General features: G+C 42.6%; 1 protein-coding gene across 1 annotated transcript in view; it reads left to right on the top strand.

Moving 5' to 3' along the window:
- serinc4 (serine incorporator 4) overlaps positions 1–19,841 on the top strand; it is a gene marked incomplete at its 3' end in the record, with an annotated part of 93,571 nt that overhangs the window by 38,091 nt on the left and 35,639 nt on the right. The window contains exon 4 of the mRNA XM_084308184.1: positions 5,157–5,236. Within this exon, the coding sequence (XP_084164310.1) occupies positions 5,157–5,236 (80 nt within the window). The remainder of the gene's footprint in view (positions 1–5,156; positions 5,237–19,841) is intronic.

The following is a 19,841-nucleotide window of genomic DNA, read 5'->3' on the forward strand; positions in this document are numbered from 1 at the left end:
GCCTCTCGCTTAATGTCAATAGCCTCTCAACGGGCTGTACGAGAGAGTGGCCGGTGTCGCTCACCTTTGTGTGTAGGCAGCGTGTAGACGTGGGTTGACTGTCAAGTCCGTAGAGGGGGCCCTGGAGCGTCCACCACAGTCGGGTCTGAACCGCGACTGGGCATCCTTTGGGTCCGATGTGGGCCGCCTCAATTGGGAGAATGAGGTCCGCGTGGTCGGAGCCGATGAGCAGGGTCGGTGTGGCGCCGTCGATGAACGGTATAGGTAGTTGACGTAGGTGCTCGTACTTCGCCATCAGCTGTGGGATGGGGTAGGTGTACTGTGACAGGCCTATGTCGTGGCTGGTGAAAACGTTAGTGATACTATACTGCTTCTCGGGCTGGTCCACCGCTGCTATCTTGAAGGAGACATTTTCACCCTTTATGGTCTTCTGGTCCCTTCTGATGGTACGTATGGTCATTGTTCCTTTGGCACCCCGCAGACCCAGCTGGGCTGCGGCGGAAGCGAGGAGGAGAGTCTTTTCAGACCCATCGTCTAGGACGGCGTAAGTGTCCAGGACCTTGTCCTCGTAGCTCAGGAGCACTCTGACCACTTTGATGAGCACTCGGGGGGTCCCGCTATGCTGGTCTATATGGAGCACTCCTGTTGGTGGGTTGCCTTGGATCTTCTGGGGTGGTGCCGACTCGCAGTCATCCGAGTAGCACCGTGACTCCCAGTGTCTGCTGTAGCAGTCGGGACACCAGGGGGCGGTCTGGTGGATCTTCGGTACTGGTGCCACCGCCTCGGCCTGGTACATTACCGTGACGGGCCCACTCTGTTGTCCCGTCGGACGCCTGTTGATGTTATGCAGGACCTCCAAGTGGGCGCCGCCGCACCTGCTGCACTTCTTCTTCAAGCGGCACTCAGCTGCCATATGGCTGCGCGCGCAGCGGAAGCAGCGGCGGTGGTCCTTGATCCACTGACTCACCTCGTCCGTGGTCAGCTTCTTGAACTTGTCACATTGATACAGCCGATGTTCCCCTTCACAGTACTGGCATTCAATCTTCCACTCCTCTTTCGTCGAGGGGGTGTTGTGGTTCTTGTGCTGCGGTACTGATTCGGCTTGGTGCATAACGGTCACCGACCGGTGGTTATCATTTGATCCCCGAGGTCCATCTCTTGGGCTTGGTCCACTCCACACGAACGTGTCCAGTCGTAGGCTGCTGACCTCCCTGGCGAGGAACTCAGATAGGTCTAGGAGGGATGCCTCTGGGCCGTTGGGGTCGCGGTGGTCTCTCTGCCGCCGAAAGCGCTCTTGTCGGGCGGGAGGGAGCTTCTCTAATATCCTTTCTACATTAGAGTTAGCATACAGTTCATATATCCCTTTCTCCTTTTGGGACCCCAGCATCCCTACCAGGGACTGTACCTTGATAGAGAGGTCATCCAATGCTCTATTGTCTCTGGCTGGGGGGAGGCGGTCGATAACTCTTATTTCCTTGATCACGTAGTCCCATATGCGTCCATAACGCTGGTCGAGGGCTACTAGAGCCGCGGTGTATGGGGTACTTGAGTTGGAATATGCCAGCGCTATATTATGCGCTCTGGGCACCTTCAGGTGCTTGAGGAGGATAGCATATTTGTACGTCTCATCGGGGACGTCGGACATCATAGTCTCTAAGCACATCCGTAGCTCCGTGTACTGTGCTCTGTCCTCGCGTGTAAAATCCGGGAATGTCGGTGTGCCAAGGTACGATGCCATGGATGGCTGGCACATCGGTGAGCGTTGGGGGAGAGGCCTCCTGGGCGAGTCTCCCCGTACGTGTCGTCGTGGGCTGGTACTTGGTGGGTACCAGGGGCCGGGTACCCAGGTGCTGTTCCTCGGTGCTGACGGTGCGTCAAACTCACCCGTGAGTTGAGTCGGGGGTTTGTAGCGCAGTGCCTCGGGGCTGACGTCTGGGCTGTACTGGGCCTCCTGGTCCAGAGTACGTTGCTGCTGGTCGGGGCTGTACTGGGCCTCCTGGTCCAGAGTACGTTGCTGCTGGTCGGCTTGACATTCCTCCTCTTCCTCTTCCTCTTCCTCTGCTAGGTCCTGGAGTCTTCTAGTCAGTCTCTCGGCGACGTAGGCCGGTTCTTCCCGGTTGCTGGGTCTCGTATGGACCGGCCGGGGAGGGGGTTCGGAGACGTGGACAGGATCCTCCTGTTGGCGGGGTCCCGGGTCGCTTGGTCGGGTAGGGGAATGTGCCCTAGACCCTTGTCGTGATGATCTCCGGGAGCTTCGTGCGGAGAGAGGGGGTGTCGCCATGGCGATCAATTGTTCTACCATCTTCGCCTGCAGCCGGTCGCACTCTGCTTCGCGCTGGGCATGGGCGGCGTCGCGCTGTGCTTCGCGGTGGGCATTGGCGGCGTCGCGCTGCGCATTGGCGGCGGCGTGCTGCGCATCGGCGCGGCTTCTTTCAATGTTCTCTTCCGTCTGAAGGCGTCTGGTCTCCAGTCTTATGCGGTCGTCTTCACTCCTTTGTTGCGCCTGGAAGCGCTCTCGCTCGGTTGCAGAATGTTCGCGTTCACTGAGGGCTTGCGCTTGGAGTTGCGCGTGAAGGCGCTCTCGTTGGTCTGCAGCTTGTTCGCGCTCGCTCGTCTGTTGCGCTTGAAGTCGATCGCGTTCGGTGGAGGCTGCCAGGGTGGCGATGAATGCCTGCGCCAGCATCTTGTCCGCTTCGCTGGGGGAAGACACCGACGGAGGTGATCGGCTTCTGGCAGTGCTCGTTGGAGATCTGTTCTCTGGGCGCGCCTCGAGGTCCGTCTCCTGGGCGCGCTTCTCTTCTGGTAGTGGGTCGGGTTCTGTCCCTGGAGCGCTTTCTTTATCCTGGAGCTCTCCGGGGACCGTCCCGTTGACGCTGTCTGGGGGTGTAGTCATGTCATGTCCCCCCTGGTCCCCCCCGTGGGCTTGGTCAGTTTCGTTAGAACCCACTGGGGTCTCTACTGGCAGGGTCGTCTGGTCGGTAGGATTTGACATGCTTTGACTATCCGCTTTATTTATTTTATCCGTATTTAACTTCTTTATAAAGCTAGGTAGTAGACTGGCAGCGTAGTCCTCTAGGTAAGGAGGTGGCTGCCGTCTGCGCGTCGGGCGTTCTAGCTTAGGAGAGCCGTTTGTGGAGTGTTCACCGCTGGCCATGTCAATATTAATATTATATTAATATTACGCTAATTACCATCCGGCTCGAAGGACCAATTGTAACTGAGGGGTACAATTTCCTGACTGTATTGAATAAGTATGGTATCATTAAACCACTACTGCGTTATGTACATTACTACTGGCCATACAGTACACAGGTATATGTGATGAACACCCCCACAATAACACGGCTTAACAAGAAAGTACTGTTTATAATAATATTTATTAGAAGAGCACCAAGATTATCTTACATTATTTATTAAGATTGAGAGTTGCGCTTGTAAGGCGAAGAATGTGCATGAATAGGTCAAGAGCGTAAGTCCATGAGCATACTACGAAGGGGATAATTGATACCACCTGTAGCACAAGAATTATATATGGTACACTAGTAGGTCAGCTGGAGATACTAAGGGGTTCCCTCCGGTTGTAAGCCAGCAGGGGAGAGGAATGTTCGAATGCAAAAAGTCTGGATCAACGAGGAATCAATAAGCTCCAGCTACGGGAGGCGGTACATTACTCCCTTGATCGGCAGACGAAAGCAGCAGCTATAATCCAAGTATGCGCGACAGCATAGGTGAAAGCCAGCCAGCCTCTCCTAGAGACGGGCTCGAGTGATGCTCCTCACGGGTAAATCCCACACAGCAGCGGGGTAGACGGTTCTCTGCTCCAGCAACCACGGTACCAAAATCAATATAATCCAGCCGGAAAAGGCTCTGCATTCACCGGTGTAGATTCTCCTGTGCACGGTACTTCACATTAACTAGGTCGAACTTGACGTTATTTCACTAAGCTCTGACACTTTTACTATCCTATTCGCACGCGGTTCTAAGTGCTCTATTTAGATGCAAGGTTGCTCACTTCACTTGGTCGTTGACTCGTGGTGAAGGCTTTAACGTTTTGAGGGTAACTAAGACTAAGGCTAAGTGCTGCTGTATCCACCTGCAACGTATTTATACGTAAGGTGAACAATCTAGTGCCAACCTCATTTCTGTCTCGTATTCCTGCGCAAAACTGGGCATGTTGAGACAAGCCTTGGCGGTGACTTTGAACTAGACATTGGGGGGTATGGCCGTGGCGCCTAGGGGATTGCTGTCCAATAGGAGAACGAATATTATGGGCTGGCCTGTACTAGGTAAAGGGATATTCCGTGTATATGTACAAAGAATATACAAGGGATATCAGACGATATACAAATATTATACATGGGATCTCAAGCAATAAATATATATATTCGGTTTAATCTGACCCTTTGTAACATTTATGGTTTGGGTTAATGTATCTTTATGGTTTGGGTTAATGTTGTATCTTTATGGTTTGGGTTAATGTATCTTTATGGTTTGGGTTAATGTTGTATCTTTATGGTTTGGGTTAATGTTGTATCTTTAATGTATCTTTATGGTTTGGGTTAATGTATCTTTATGGTTTGGGTTAATGTATCTTTATGGTTTGGGTTAATGTTGTATCTTTATGGTTTGGGTTAATGTATCTTTATGGTTTGGGTTAATGTGGTTTGGGTTAATGTATCTTTATGGTTTGGGTTAATGTATCTTTATGGTTTGGGTTAATGTTGTATCTTTATGGTTTGGGTTCATGTATCTTTATGGTTTGGGTTAATGTATCTTTATGGTTTGGGTTAATGTTGTATCTTTATGGTTTGGGTTAATGTTGTATCTTTATTGTTTGGGTTAATGTATCTTTATGGTTTTGGGTTCATGTATCTTTATGGTTTTGGGTTAATGTATCTTTATGGTTTTGGGTTAATGTATCTTTATTGTTTGGGTTAATGAATCTTTATGGTTTTGGGTTCATGTTATAGTTTTAGGTAGATGTTGGACTCTTTCTGCAGCTTCTGGTTTGTGAAGTTCATACTGTTCTCTTTCTGCAGGTTCTGGTTTGTGAAGTTCATACTGTTCTCTTTCTGCAGGTTCTGGTTTGTGAAGTTCATACTGTTCTCTTTCTGCAGGTTCTGGTTTGTGAAGTTCATACTGTTCTCTTTCTGCAGGTTCTGGTTTGTGAAGTTCGTCACTCTACTGGCCATGTGCACGGCTGCCTTCTTCATCCCCACTGAGTCCTTCCTCCACGGTGAGAAGATCTCCTTATACCTCTGTTCATAGTTAGGAAGGGCTTCACCAGACTCACTTTAAACAGTTATAAAGGGCTTCACCAGACTCAGTTTAAACAGTTATAAAGGGCTTCACCAGACTCACTTTAAACAGTTATAAAGGGCTTCACCAGACTCACTTTAAACAGTTATGAAGGGCTTCACCAGACTCAGTTTAAACAGTTATAAAGGGCTTCACCAGACTCACTTTAAACAGTTATGAAGGGCTTCACCAGACTCACTTTAAACAGTTATAAAGGGCTTCACCAGACTCACTTTAAACAGTTATGAACGGCTTCACCAGACTCACTTTAAACAGTTATAAAGGGCTTCACCAGACTCACTTTAAACAGTTATGAAGGGCTTCACCAGACTCACTTTAAACAGTTATAAAGGGCTTCACCAGACTCACTTTAAACAGTTATAAAGGGCTTCACCAGACTCACTTTAAACAGTTATGAAGGGCTTCACCAGACTCAGTTTAAACAGTTATGAACGGCTTCACCAGACTCACTTTAAACAGTTATGAAGGGCTTCACCAGACTCAGTTTAAACAGTTATGAAGGGCTTCACCAGACTCACTTTAAACAGTTATAAAGGGCTTCACCAGACTCACTTTAAACAGTTATAAAGGGCTTCACCAGACTCACTTTAAACAGTTATGAAGGGCTTCACCAGACTCAGTTTAAACAGTTATAAAGGGCTTCACCAGACTCACTTTAAACAGTTATGAAGGGCTTCACCAGACTCACTTTAAACAGTTATAAAGGGCTTCACCAGACTCACTTTAAACAGTTATAAAGGGCTTCACCAGACTCACTTTAAACAGTTATAAAGGGCTTCACCAGACTCACTTTAAACAGTTATGAAGGGCTTCACCAGACTCACTTTAAACAGTTATAAAGGGCTTCACCAGACTCACTTTAAACAGTTATAAAGGGCTTCACCAGACTCACTTTAAACAGTTATGAAGGGCTTCACCAGACTCAGTTTAAACAGTTATGAAGGGCTTCACCAGACTCAGTTTAAACAGTTATGAACGGCTTCACCAGACTCACTTTAAACAGTTATGAAGGGCTTCACCAGACTCAGTTTAAACAGTTATGAAGGGCTTCACCAGACTCACTTTAAACAGTTATGAACGGCTTCACCAGACTCACTTTAAACAGTTATGAACGGCTTCACCAGACTCACTTTAAACAGTTATAAAGGGCTTCACCAGACTCAGTTTAAACAGTTATGAAGGGCTTTACCAGACTCACTTTAAACAGTTATAAAGGGCTTCACCAGACTCAGTTTAAACAGTTATAAAGGGCTTCACCAGACTCACTTTAAACAGTTATGAAGGGCTTCACCAGACTCACTTTAAACAGTTATGAACGGCTTCACCAGACTCAGTTTAAACAGTTATAAAGGGCTTCACCAGACTCACTTTAAACAGTTATAAAGGGCTTCACCAGACTCAGTTTAAACAGTTATGAAGGGCTTCACCAGACTCACTTTAAACAGTTATGAACGGCTTCACCAGACTCACTTTAAACAGTTATGAAGGGCTTCACCAGACTCACTTTAAACAGTTATGAAGGGCTTCACCAGACTCACTTTAAACAGTTATGAAGGGCTTCACCAGACTCACTTTAAACAGTTAGGAAGGGCTTCACCAGACTCACTTTAAACAGTTATGAAGGGCTTCACCAGACTCACTTTAAACAGTTATGAAGGGCTTCACCAGACTCACTTTAAACAGTTATAAAGGGCTTCACCAGACTCACTTTAAACAGTTATGAACGGCTTCACCAGACTCACTTTAAACAGTTATAAAGGGCTTCACCAGACTCAGTTTAAACAGTTATGAAGGGCTTCACCAGACTCACTTTAAACAGTTATAAAGGGCTTCACCAGACTCACTTTAAACAGTTATGAAGGGCTTCACCAGACTCAGTTTAAACAGTTATGAAGGGCTTCACCAGACTCAGTTTAAACAGTTATGAACGGCTTCACCAGACTCACTTTAAACAGTTATAAAGGGCTTCACCAGACTCAGTTTAAACAGTTATAAAGGGCTTCACCAGACTCACTTTAAACAGTTATGAAGGGCTTCACCAGACTCACTTTAAACAGTTATGAACGGCTTCACCAGACTCAGTTTAAACAGTTATAAAGGGCTTCACCAGACTCACTTTAAACAGTTATAAAGGGCTTCACCAGACTCAGTTTAAACAGTTATGAAGGGCTTCACCAGACTCACTTTAAACAGTTATGAACGGCTTCACCAGACTCACTTTAAACAGTTATGAAGGGCTTCACCAGACTCACTTTAAACAGTTATGAAGGGCTTCACCAGACTCACTTTAAACAGTTATGAAGGGCTTCACCAGACTCACTTTAAACAGTTATGAAGGGCTTCACCAGACTCACTTTAAACAGTTATGAAGGGCTTCACCAGACTCACTTTAAACAGTTATAAAGGGCTTCACCAGACTCACTTTAAACAGTTATGAACGGCTTCACCAGACTCACTTTAAACAGTTATAAAGGGCTTCACCAGACTCAGTTTAAACAGTTATGAAGGGCTTCACCAGACTCACTTTAAACAGTTATAAAGGGCTTCACCAGACTCACTTTAAACAGTTATGAAGGGCTTCACCAGACTCAGTTTAAACAGTTATGAAGGGCTTCACCAGACTCACTTTAAACAGTTATGAACGGCTTCACCAGACTCACTTTAAACAGTTATGAACGGCTTCACCAGACTCACTTTAAACAGTTATAAAGGGCTTCACCAGACTCAGTTTAAACAGTAATGAAGGGCTTCACCAGACTCAGTTTAAACAGTTATGAACGGCTTCACCAGACTCACTTTAAACAGTTATGAAGGGCTTCACCAGACTCAGTTTAAACAGTTATGAAGGGCTTCACCAGACTCACTTTAAACAGTTATGAACGGCTTCACCAGACTCACTTTAAACAGTTATGAACGGCTTCACCAGACTCACTTTAAACAGTTATAAAGGGCTTCACCAGACTCAGTTTAAACAGTTATGAACGGCTTCACCAGACTCACTTTAAACAGTTATGAAGGGCTTCACCAGACTCAGTTTAAACAGTTATGAAGGGCTTCACCAGACTCACTTTAAACAGTTATAAAGGGCTTCACCAGACTCACTTTAAACAGTTATAAAGGGCTTCACCAGACTCACTTTAAACAGTTATAAAGGGCTTCACCAGACTCACTTTAAACAGTTATAAAGGGCTTCACCAGACTCACTTTAAACAGTTATGAAGGGCTTCACCAGACTCACTTTAAACAGTTATAAAGGGCTTCACCAGACTCACTTTAAACAGTTATAAAGGGCTTCACCAGACTCACTTTAAACAGTTATGAAGGGCTTCACCAGACTCAGTTTAAACAGTTATGAAGGGCTTCACCAGACTCAGTTTAAACAGTTATGAACGGCTTCACCAGACTCACTTTAAACAGTTATGAAGGGCTTCACCAGACTCAGTTTAAACAGTTATGAAGGGCTTCACCAGACTCACTTTAAACAGTTATGAACGGCTTCACCAGACTCACTTTAAACAGTTATGAACGGCTTCACCAGACTCACTTTAAACAGTTATAAAGGGCTTCACCAGACTCAGTTTAAACAGTTATGAAGGGCTTTACCAGACTCACTTTAAACAGTTATAAAGGGCTTCACCAGACTCAGTTTAAACAGTTATAAAGGGCTTCACCAGACTCACTTTAAACAGTTATGAAGGGCTTCACCAGACTCACTTTAAACAGTTATGAACGGCTTCACCAGACTCAGTTTAAACAGTTATAAAGGGCTTCACCAGACTCACTTTAAACCGTTATAAAGGGCTTCACCAGACTCAGTTTAAACAGTTATGAAGGGCTTCACCAGACTCACTTTAAACAGTTATGAACGGCTTCACCAGACTCACTTTAAACAGTTATGAAGGGCTTCACCAGACTCACTTTAAACAGTTATGAAGGGCTTCACCAGACTCACTTTAAACAGTTATGAAGGGCTTCACCAGACTCACTTTAAACAGTTAGGAAGGGCTTCACCAGACTCACTTTAAACAGTTATGAAGGGCTTCACCAGACTCACTTTAAACAGTTATGAAGGGCTTCACCAGACTCACTTTAAACAGTTATAAAGGGCTTCACCAGACTCACTTTAAACAGTTATGAACGGCTTCACCAGACTCACTTTAAACAGTTATAAAGGGCTTCACCAGACTCAGTTTAAACAGTTATGAAGGGCTTCACCAGACTCACTTTAAACAGTTATAAAGGGCTTCACCAGACTCACTTTAAACAGTTATGAAGGGCTTCACCAGACTCAGTTTAAACAGTTATGAAGGGCTTCACCAGACTCAGTTTAAACAGTTATGAACGGCTTCACCAGACTCACTTTAAACAGTTATAAAGGGCTTCACCAGACTCAGTTTAAACAGTTATAAAGGGCTTCACCAGACTCACTTTAAACAGTTATGAAGGGCTTCACCAGACTCACTTTAAACAGTTATGAACGGCTTCACCAGACTCAGTTTAAACAGTTATAAAGGGCTTCACCAGACTCACTTTAAACAGTTATAAAGGGCTTCACCAGACTCAGTTTAAACAGTTATGAAGGGCTTCACCAGACTCACTTTAAACAGTTATGAACGGCTTCACCAGACTCACTTTAAACAGTTATGAAGGGCTTCACCAGACTCACTTTAAACAGTTATGAAGGGCTTCACCAGACTCACTTTAAACAGTTATGAAGGGCTTCACCAGACTCACTTTAAACAGTTAGGAAGGGCTTCACCAGACTCACTTTAAACAGTTATGAAGGGCTTCACCAGACTCACTTTAAACAGTTATGAAGGGCTTCACCAGACTCACTTTAAACAGTTATAAAGGGCTTCACCAGACTCACTTTAAACAGTTATGAACGGCTTCACCAGACTCACTTTAAACAGTTATAAAGGGCTTCACCAGACTCAGTTTAAACAGTTATGAAGGGCTTCACCAGACTCACTTTAAACAGTTATAAAGGGCTTCACCAGACTCACTTTAAACAGTTATGAAGGGCTTCACCAGACTCAGTTTAAACAGTTATGAAGGGCTTCACCAGACTCACTTTAAACAGTTATGAACGGCTTCACCAGACTCACTTTAAACAGTTATGAACGGCTTCACCAGACTCACTTTAAACAGTTATAAAGGGCTTCACCAGACTCAGTTTAAACAGTAATGAAGGGCTTCACCAGACTCAGTTTAAACAGTTATGAACGGCTTCACCAGACTCACTTTAAACAGTTATGAAGGGCTTCACCAGACTCAGTTTAAACAGTTATGAAGGGCTTCACCAGACTCACTTTAAACAGTTATGAACGGCTTCACCAGACTCACTTTAAACAGTTATGAACGGCTTCACCAGACTCACTTTAAACAGTTATAAAGGGCTTCACCAGACTCAGTTTAAACAGTTATGAACGGCTTCACCAGACTCACTTTAAACAGTTATAAAGGGCTTCACCAGACTCAGTTTAAACAGTTATAAAGGGCTTCACCAGACTCACTTTAAACAGTTATGAAGGGCTTCACCAGACTCACTTTAAACAGTTATGAACGCCTTCACCAGACTCAGTTTAAACAGTTATAAAGGGCTTCACCAGACTCACTTTAAACAGTTATAAAGGGCTTCACCAGACTCAGTTTAAACAGTTATGAAGGGCTTCACCAGACTCACTTTAAACAGTTATGAACGGCTTCACCAGACTCACTTTAAACAGTTATGAAGGGCTTCACCAGACTCACTTTAAACAGTTATGAAGGGCTTCACCAGACTCACTTTAAACAGTTATGAAGGGCTTCACCAGACTCACTTTAAACAGTTAGGAAGGGCTTCACCAGACTCACTTTAAACAGTTATGAAGGGCTTCACCAGACTCACTTTAAACAGTTATGAAGGGCTTCACCAGACTCACTTTAAACAGTTATAAAGGGCTTCACCAGACTCACTTTAAACAGTTATGAACGGCTTCACCAGACTCACTTTAAACAGTTATAAAGGGCTTCACCAGACTCAGTTTAAACAGTTATGAAGGGCTTCACCAGACTCACTTTAAACAGTTATAAAGGGCTTCACCAGACTCAGTTTAAACAGTTATAAAGGGATTCACCAGACTCACTTTAAACAGTTATAAAGGGCTTCACCAGACTCACTTTAAACAGTTATGAAAGGCTTCACAAGACTCAGTTTAAACAGTTATAAAGGGCTTCACCAAACTCAGTTTAAACAGTTATAAAGGGCTTCACCAGACTCACTTTAAACAGTTATAAAGGGCTTCACCAGACTCACTTTAAACAGTTATAAAGGGCTTCACCAGACTCAGTTTAAACAGTTATAAAGGGCTTCACCAGACTCACTTTAAACAGTTATGAAGGGCTTCACCAGACTCACTTTAAACAGTTATAAAGGGCTTCACCAGACTCACTTTAAACAGTTATGAAGGGCTTCACCAGACTCAGTTTAAACAGTTATGAACGGCTTCACCAGACTCAGTTTAAACAGTTATGAAGGGCTTCACCAGACTCACTTTAAACAGTTATAAAGGGCTTCACCAGACTCACTTTAAACAGTTATAAAGGGCTTCACCAGACTCAGTTTAAACAGTTATGAACGGCTTCACCAGACTCACTTTAAACAGTTATGAACGGCTTCACCAGACTCACTTTAAACAGTTATGAAGGGCTTCACCAGACTCAGTTTAAACAGTTATAAAGGGCGTCACCAGACTCAGTTTAAACAGTTATAAAGGGCTTCACCAGACTCACTTTAAACAGTTATAAAGGGCTTCACCAGACTCACTTTAAACAGTTATAAAGGGCTTCACCAGACTCAGTTTAAACAGTTATAAAGGGCTTCACCAGACTCACTTTAAACAGTTATGAAGGGCTTCACCAGACTCACTTTAAACAGTTATAAAGGGCTTCACCAGACTCACTTTAAACAGTTATGAAGGGCTTCACCAGACTCAGTTTAAACAGTTATGAACGGCTTCACCAGACTCAGTTTAAACAGTTATAAAGGGCTTCACCAGACTCACTTTAAACAGTTATAAAGGGCTTCACCAGACTCAGTTTAAACAGTTATGAACGGCTTCACCAGACTCACTTTAAACAGTTATGAAGGGCTTCACCAGACTCACTTTAAACAGTTATGAAGGGCTTCACCAGACTCACTTTAAACAGTTATAAAGGGCTTCACCAGACTCACTTTAAACAGTTATGAAGGGCTTCACCAGACTCACTTTAAACAGTTATGAACGGCTTCACCAGACTCACTTTAAACAGTTATGAAGGGCTTCACCAGACTCACTTTAAACAGTTATGAAGGGCTTCACCAGACTCACTTTAAACAGTTATGAAGGGCTTCACCAGACTCACTTTAAACAGTTATGAAGGGCTTCACCAGACTCACTTTAAACAGTTATAAAGGGCTTCACCAGACTCACTTTAAACAGTTATAAAGGGCTTCACCAGACTCACTTTAAACAGTTATAAAGGGCTTCACCAGACTCACTTTAAACAGTTATGAACGGCTTCACCAGACTCAGTTTAAACAGTTATGAAGGGCTTCACCAGACTCACTTTAAACAGTTATGAAGGGCTTCACCAGACTCACTTTAAACAGTTATGAAGGGCTTCACCAGACTCACTTTAAACAGTTATAAAGGGCTTTACCAGACTCAGTTTAAACAGTTATGAAGGGCTTCACCAGACTCACTTTAAACAGTTATGAAGGGCTTCACCAGACTCACTTTAAACAGTTATGAAGGGCTTCACCAGACTCACTTTAAACAGTTATGAAGGGCTTCACCAGACTCACTTTAAACAGTTATGAAGGGCTTCACCAGACTCACTTTAAACAGTTATGAAGGGCTTCACCAGACTCACTTTAAACAGTTATGAAGGGCTTCACCAGACTCAGTTTAAACAGTTATAAAGGGCTTCACCAGACTCAGTTTAAACAGTTATGAAGGGCTTCACCAGACTCACTTTAAACAGTTATGAAGGGCTTCACCAGACTCACTTTAAACAGTTATGAAGGGCTTCACCAGACTCACTTTAAACAGTTATGAAGGGCTTCACCAGACTCACTTTAAACAGTTATGAAGGGCTTCACCAGACTCACTTTAAACAGTTATGAACGGCTTCACCAGACTCACTTTAAACAGTTATAAAGGGCTTCACCAGACTCAGTTTAAACAGTTATGAAGGGCTTCACCAGACTCACTTTAAACAGTTATGAAGGGCTTCACCAGACTCACTTTAAACAGTTATGAAGGGCTTCACCAGACTCACTTTAAACAGTTATGAAGGGCTTCACCAGACTCACTTTAAACAGTTATAAAGGGCTTCACCAGACTCACTTTAAACAGTTATGAAGGGCTTCACCAGACTCACTTTAAACAGTTATGAAGGGCTTCACCAGACTCACTTTAAACAGTTATGAACGGCTTCACCAGACTCACTTTAAACAGTTATGAAGGGCTTCACCAGACTCACTTTAAACAGTTATGAAGGGCTTCACCAGACTCACTTTAAACAGTTATGAAGGGCTTCACCAGACTCACTTTAAACAGTTATGAAGGGCTTCACCAGACTCACTTTAAACAGTTATAAAGGGCTTCACCAGACTCACTTTAAACAGTTATAAAGGGCTTCACCAGACTCACTTTAAACAGTTATAAAGGGCTTCACCAGACTCACTTTAAACAGTTATGAACGGCTTCACCAGACTCAGTTTAAACAGTTATGAAGGGCTTCACCAGACTCACTTTAAACAGTTATGAAGGGCTTCACCAGACTCACTTTAAACAGTTATGAAGGGCTTCACCAGACTCACTTTAAACAGTTATAAAGGGCTTTACCAGACTCAGTTTAAACAGTTATGAAGGGCTTCACCAGACTCACTTTAAACAGTTATGAAGGGCTTCACCAGACTCACTTTAAACAGTTATGAAGGGCTTCACCAGACTCACTTTAAACAGTTATGAAGGGCTTCACCAGACTCACTTTAAACAGTTATGAAGGGCTTCACCAGACTCACTTTAAACAGTTATGAAGGGCTTCACCAGACTCACTTTAAACAGTTATGAAGGGCTTCACCAGACTCAGTTTAAACAGTTATAAAGGGCTTCACCAGACTCAGTTTAAACAGTTATGAAGGGCTTCACCAGACTCACTTTAAACAGTTATGAAGGGCTTCACCAGACTCACTTTAAACAGTTATGAAGGGCTTCACCAGACTCACTTTAAACAGTTATGAAGGGCTTCACCAGACTCACTTTAAACAGTTATGAACGGCTTCACCAGACTCACTTTAAACAGTTATAAAGGGCTTCACCAGACTCAGTTTAAACAGTTATGAAGGGCTTCACCAGACTCACTTTAAACAGTTATGAAGGGCTTCACCAGACTCACTTTAAACAGTTATGAAGGGCTTCACCAGACTCACTTTAAAACAGTTATGAAGGGCTTCACCAGACTCAGTTTAAACAGTTATGAAGGGCTTCACCAGACTCACTTTAAACAGTTATGAAGGGCTTCACCAGACTCACTTTAAACAGTTATGAAGGGCTTCACCAGACTCACTTTAAACAGTTATGAAGGGCTTCACCAGACTCACTTTAAACAGTTATGAAGGGCTTCACCAGACTCACTTTAAACAGTTATGAAGGGCTTCACCAGACTCACTTTAAACAGTTATGAAGGGCTTCACCAGACTCAGTTTAAACAGTTATGAAGGGCTTCACCAGACTCACTTTAAACAGTTATGAAGGGCTTCACCAGACTCACTTTAAACAGTTATGAAGGGCTTCACCAGACTCACTTTAAACAGTTATGAAGGGCTTCACCAGACTCACTTTAAACAGTTATAAAGGGCTTCACCAGACTCACTTTAAACAGTTATGAAGGGCTTCACCAGACTCACTTTAAACAGTTATGAACGGCTTCACCAGACTCACTTTAAACAGTTATGAAGGGCTTCACCAGACTCACTTTAAACAGTTATGAAGGGCTTCACCAGACTCACTTTAAACAGTTATGAAGGGCTTCACCAGACTCACTTTAAACAGTTATGAAGGGCTTCACCAGACTCACTTTAAACAGTTATAAAGGGCTTCACCAGACTCACTTTAAACAGTTATAAAGGGCTTCACCAGACTCACTTTAAACAGTTATAAAGGGCTTCACCAGACTCACTTTAAACAGTTATGAACGGCTTCACCAGACTCAGTTTAAACAGTTATGAAGGGCTTCACCAGACTCACTTTAAACAGTTATGAAGGGCTTCACCAGACTCACTTTAAACAGTTATGAAGGGCTTCACCAGACTCACTTTAAACAGTTATAAAGGGCTTCACCAGACTCAGTTTAAACAGTTATGAAGGGCTTCACCAGACTCACTTTAAACAGTTATGAAGGGCTTCACCAGACTCACTTTAAACAGTTATGAAGGGCTTCACCAGACTCACTTTAAACAGTTATGAAGGGCTTCACCAGACTCACTTTAAACAGTTATGAAGGGCTTCACCAGACTCACTTTAAACAGTTATGAAGGGCTTCACCAGACTCACTTTAAACAGTTATGAAGGGCTTCACCAGACTCACTTTAAACAGTTATGAAGGGCTTCACCAGACTCACTTTAAACAGTTATGAAGGGCTTCACCAGACTCACTTTAAACAGTTATAAAGGGCTTCACCAGACTCAGTTTAAACAGTTATGAAGGGCTTCACCAGACTCACTTTAAACAGTTATGAAGGGCTTCACCAGACTCACTTTAAACAGTTATGAAGGGCTTCACCAGACTCACTTTAAACAGTTATGAAGGGCTTCACCAGACTCACTTTAAACAGTTATGAAGGGCTTCACCAGACTCACTTTAAACAGTTATGAAGGGCTTCACCAGACTCACTTTAAACAGTTATGAAGGGCTTCACCAGACTCACTTTAAACAGTTATGAAGGGCTTCACCAGACTCAGTTTAAACAGTTATAAAGGGCTTCACCAGACTCAGTTTAAACAGTTATGAAGGGCTTCACCAGACTCACTTTAAACAGTTATGAAGGGCTTCACTAGACTCACTTTAAACAGTTATGAAGGGCTTCACCAGACTCACTTTAAACAGTTATGAAGGGCTTCACCAGACTCACTTTAAACAGTTATGAAGGGCTTCACCAGACTCACTTTAAACAGTTATGAACGGCTTCACCAGACTCACTTTAAACAGTTATAAAGGGCTTCACCAGACTCAGTTTAAACAGTTATGAAAGGCTTCACCAGACTCACTTTAAACAGTTATGAAGGGCTTCACCAGACTCACTTTAAACAGTTATGAAGGGCTTCACCAGACTCACTTTAAAACAGTTATGAAGGGCTTCACCAGACTCAGTTTAAACAGTTATGAAGGGCTTCACCAGACTCACTTTAAACAGTTATGAAGGGCTTCACCAGACTCACTTTAAACAGTTATGAAGGGCTTCACCAGACTCACTTTAAACAGTTATGAAGGGCTTCACCAGACTCACTTTAAACAGTTATGAAGGGCTTCACCAGACTCACTTTAAACAGTTATGAAGGGCTTCACCAGACTCACTTTAAACAGTTATGAAGGGCTTCACCAGACTCAGTTTAAACAGTTATGAAGGGCTTCACCAGACTCACTTTAAACAGTTATGAAGGGCTTCACCAGACTCACTTTAAACAGTTATGAAGGGCTTCACCAGACTCACTTTAAACAGTTATGAAGGGCTTCACCAGACTCACTTTAAACAGTTATGAAGGGCTTCACCAGACTCAGTTTAAACAGTTATGAAGGGCTTCACCAGACTCACTTTAAACAGTTATGAAGGGTCAGGGTGCCTCCCAGGCTTAACCCTAACCAGAATCCGGGGTGATTCTTTATGGGAACACAAGTCCTACTGGGATACAAAACTTATGTTTGTCTCTCTCTCTCTATATATATAGTATATATATATATGTCAAAGTTAACGCAATAATTACAAGTTAACACAAATTAATTAAATGAACATGTTCTGTTATGATGTCTCTTTGCCTAACCTGTAGGAATCAGTAAGTAACGTTAAGTCAGATGACCATAGCAAGTGGCACGGTGGCTCAGTGGGTCAGCACTGCTGCCTCACAGCAAGAAGGTCGTGGGTTCGAACCCCAGCAGGGGGCCTTTCTGTGTGGAGTTCTCTCCCTGTGTTCGCGTGGGTTTCCTCCAGGTGCTCTGGTTTCCTCCCACACCATACAGACATGCATGTTAAGACAGGGACTACAGATGAAGACTAGCTCATTAGCTAACTCTGGCACATTTACATTGATGTGGAAACTGAAGATGTTAAGTAATGTGCACTGTCCCTGGGTAAAAAATAAATAAACGTATAAGCAGCAATGGATAAAGAAAAAGGTATTCTGAATGGCAAGTTCAGCTACAAAGCTGAACATCAGGCGCATAGACCAACTGGCCAGGTTTGATAGAGACTAGGAGCAGGTGTGTCCAGCATACAGGGGAGGCCCATAGACAAGTAGGCTACTGTGCCAATCATGGATTTAGAAAATGAGATAGACCCAGATTACAATCTCCTGGACAATATCCACACGAACTGCTGCTATTACACAGAGCAACAGTTTAATTCAAGTGTTACATATGAGCATGGTATATCTATAGTTCATTCATTCATTCATTCATTCATTCATTCATTCATTCATTCATTCATTCATTTCAACAGTAGAAGTTTGTATGCTAACCTGTATGCTCTATATATATGTATGTATCTCTATGTCTCTCTCTCTATATATATATGTATGTATCTCTATGTCTCTCTCTCTATATATATATGTATGTATCTCTATGTCTCTCTCTCTCTATATATATACAGTATGTATGTATCTCTATGTCTCTCTCTCTCTCTCTCTCTCTCTCTCTCTCTCTCTCTATATATATATATATATATATATATATATATATATATATATATATATATATATATATATATATATATATATATATATATATATATATATATATATATATATATATAATGGTAGCACTTTATAATAACACCCTGTTATAATACATTTATAAGGTATTTGTAGATAATGAACTAATCATGAACGAACCATTTATATACATTCATAAATTATTATTAAATCATTTATAACTATATTTGTATACCATTTACAAAGTATTTATAACGCATTAGTTGATAATGAACTAATCATGAACAAACCATTTATATACATTCATAAATGATTATTAAATCATTTATAACTATATTTGTATAACATTTACAGATTAGTTCTACATTATTTATAACTCATTATCAACATTGTTTGTACTTGATTTGTTCATCATTAAATAATGTTGTTTAATGAGTAGTAACACATTTGTAGATGCTTTGAAAAATGGGTATGAAAAAACGACTATAGTGTATCTCCATTTATTTTTCATGTTCAACAAATGATTTGTTAAGACATTCATAAAACATCTATAAATCATTTGCAGATGCTATCGTGGGGGCCAATCTAAAGTGAAGCCTATTCATCATTAACAAGTGTCTAATACAGTTAATTATTTGTTTACTTTTTCATCACATGTTACAAATGTTGTAGGCAGCTTTCGGATACACCCTTCTTTGTGACATCAAACAGTGACGGAATTAGGACTAAAGATAAATGCAATTTTATTAACATATAAAATACATGTGCATGACATATAGTGTAACATCGGGGGGCACTAGGACCCAGGAGTACCCTGGCCAGATATTGAAGAGTATCGAGAGAGGAAGTCTCACGCGAGCGAGACTTGACGTCACGTGTGTTGCCGTTGCCGTCTGTTTGAATGGAAGCACAAGTTATCCGTGCTTCTCCTGCCGCACGCTTTAATAAGGTATGAGCAGGTTAAACACCTCTTTTTGTTGGTAAATCTATTCCATCATTTCCGACCTACAAACAACTCTTATATGTTGTGTAGACGTTCGTGTAGATGTGGTGGCTGCTCTTGTGTGTCGTGTCGTCGTCACATACATACTGAGTACTGAGCACACATTAGGAAAAAATTTAACGTCTACCACATCTACACGAACATCTACACAACATATAAGAGTTGTTTGTAGGTCGGAAATGATGGAATAGATTTACCAACAAAAGAAGGTGTTTAACCAATAGATTTACCAACAAAAAAAGGTGTTTAACCTGCTCATACCTTATTAAAGCGTGCGGCAGGAGAAGCACGGATAACTTGTGCTTCCATTCAAACAGACGGCAACGGCAATTATAGTGGCTATTATATCCTTTATTTAACTTTAGCTAAAAGCAGTAACCAGCAATTGATTTGATCTGCATGGCTTCCAGAATATAGCTATACCGAGTTACCTCAGATGAGAGCAGGGCGAGGCCAGCGTCGTGACACATTGTGATAGAACGGCACGAAGGAAAGCAGTCCATTGGTAATAGTATTTTAACAAAGTTGCTTTAATTAGAAAAAGTAAGTTACAAAGAGACTGCATT

The sequence above is a fragment of the Notolepis coatsorum genome (genome assembly GCF_963971535.1).
Source record: "Notolepis coatsorum genome assembly, chromosome: 2".
In the NCBI taxonomy this organism is placed as follows: domain Eukaryota; kingdom Metazoa; phylum Chordata; class Actinopteri; order Aulopiformes; family Paralepididae; genus Notolepis; species Notolepis coatsorum.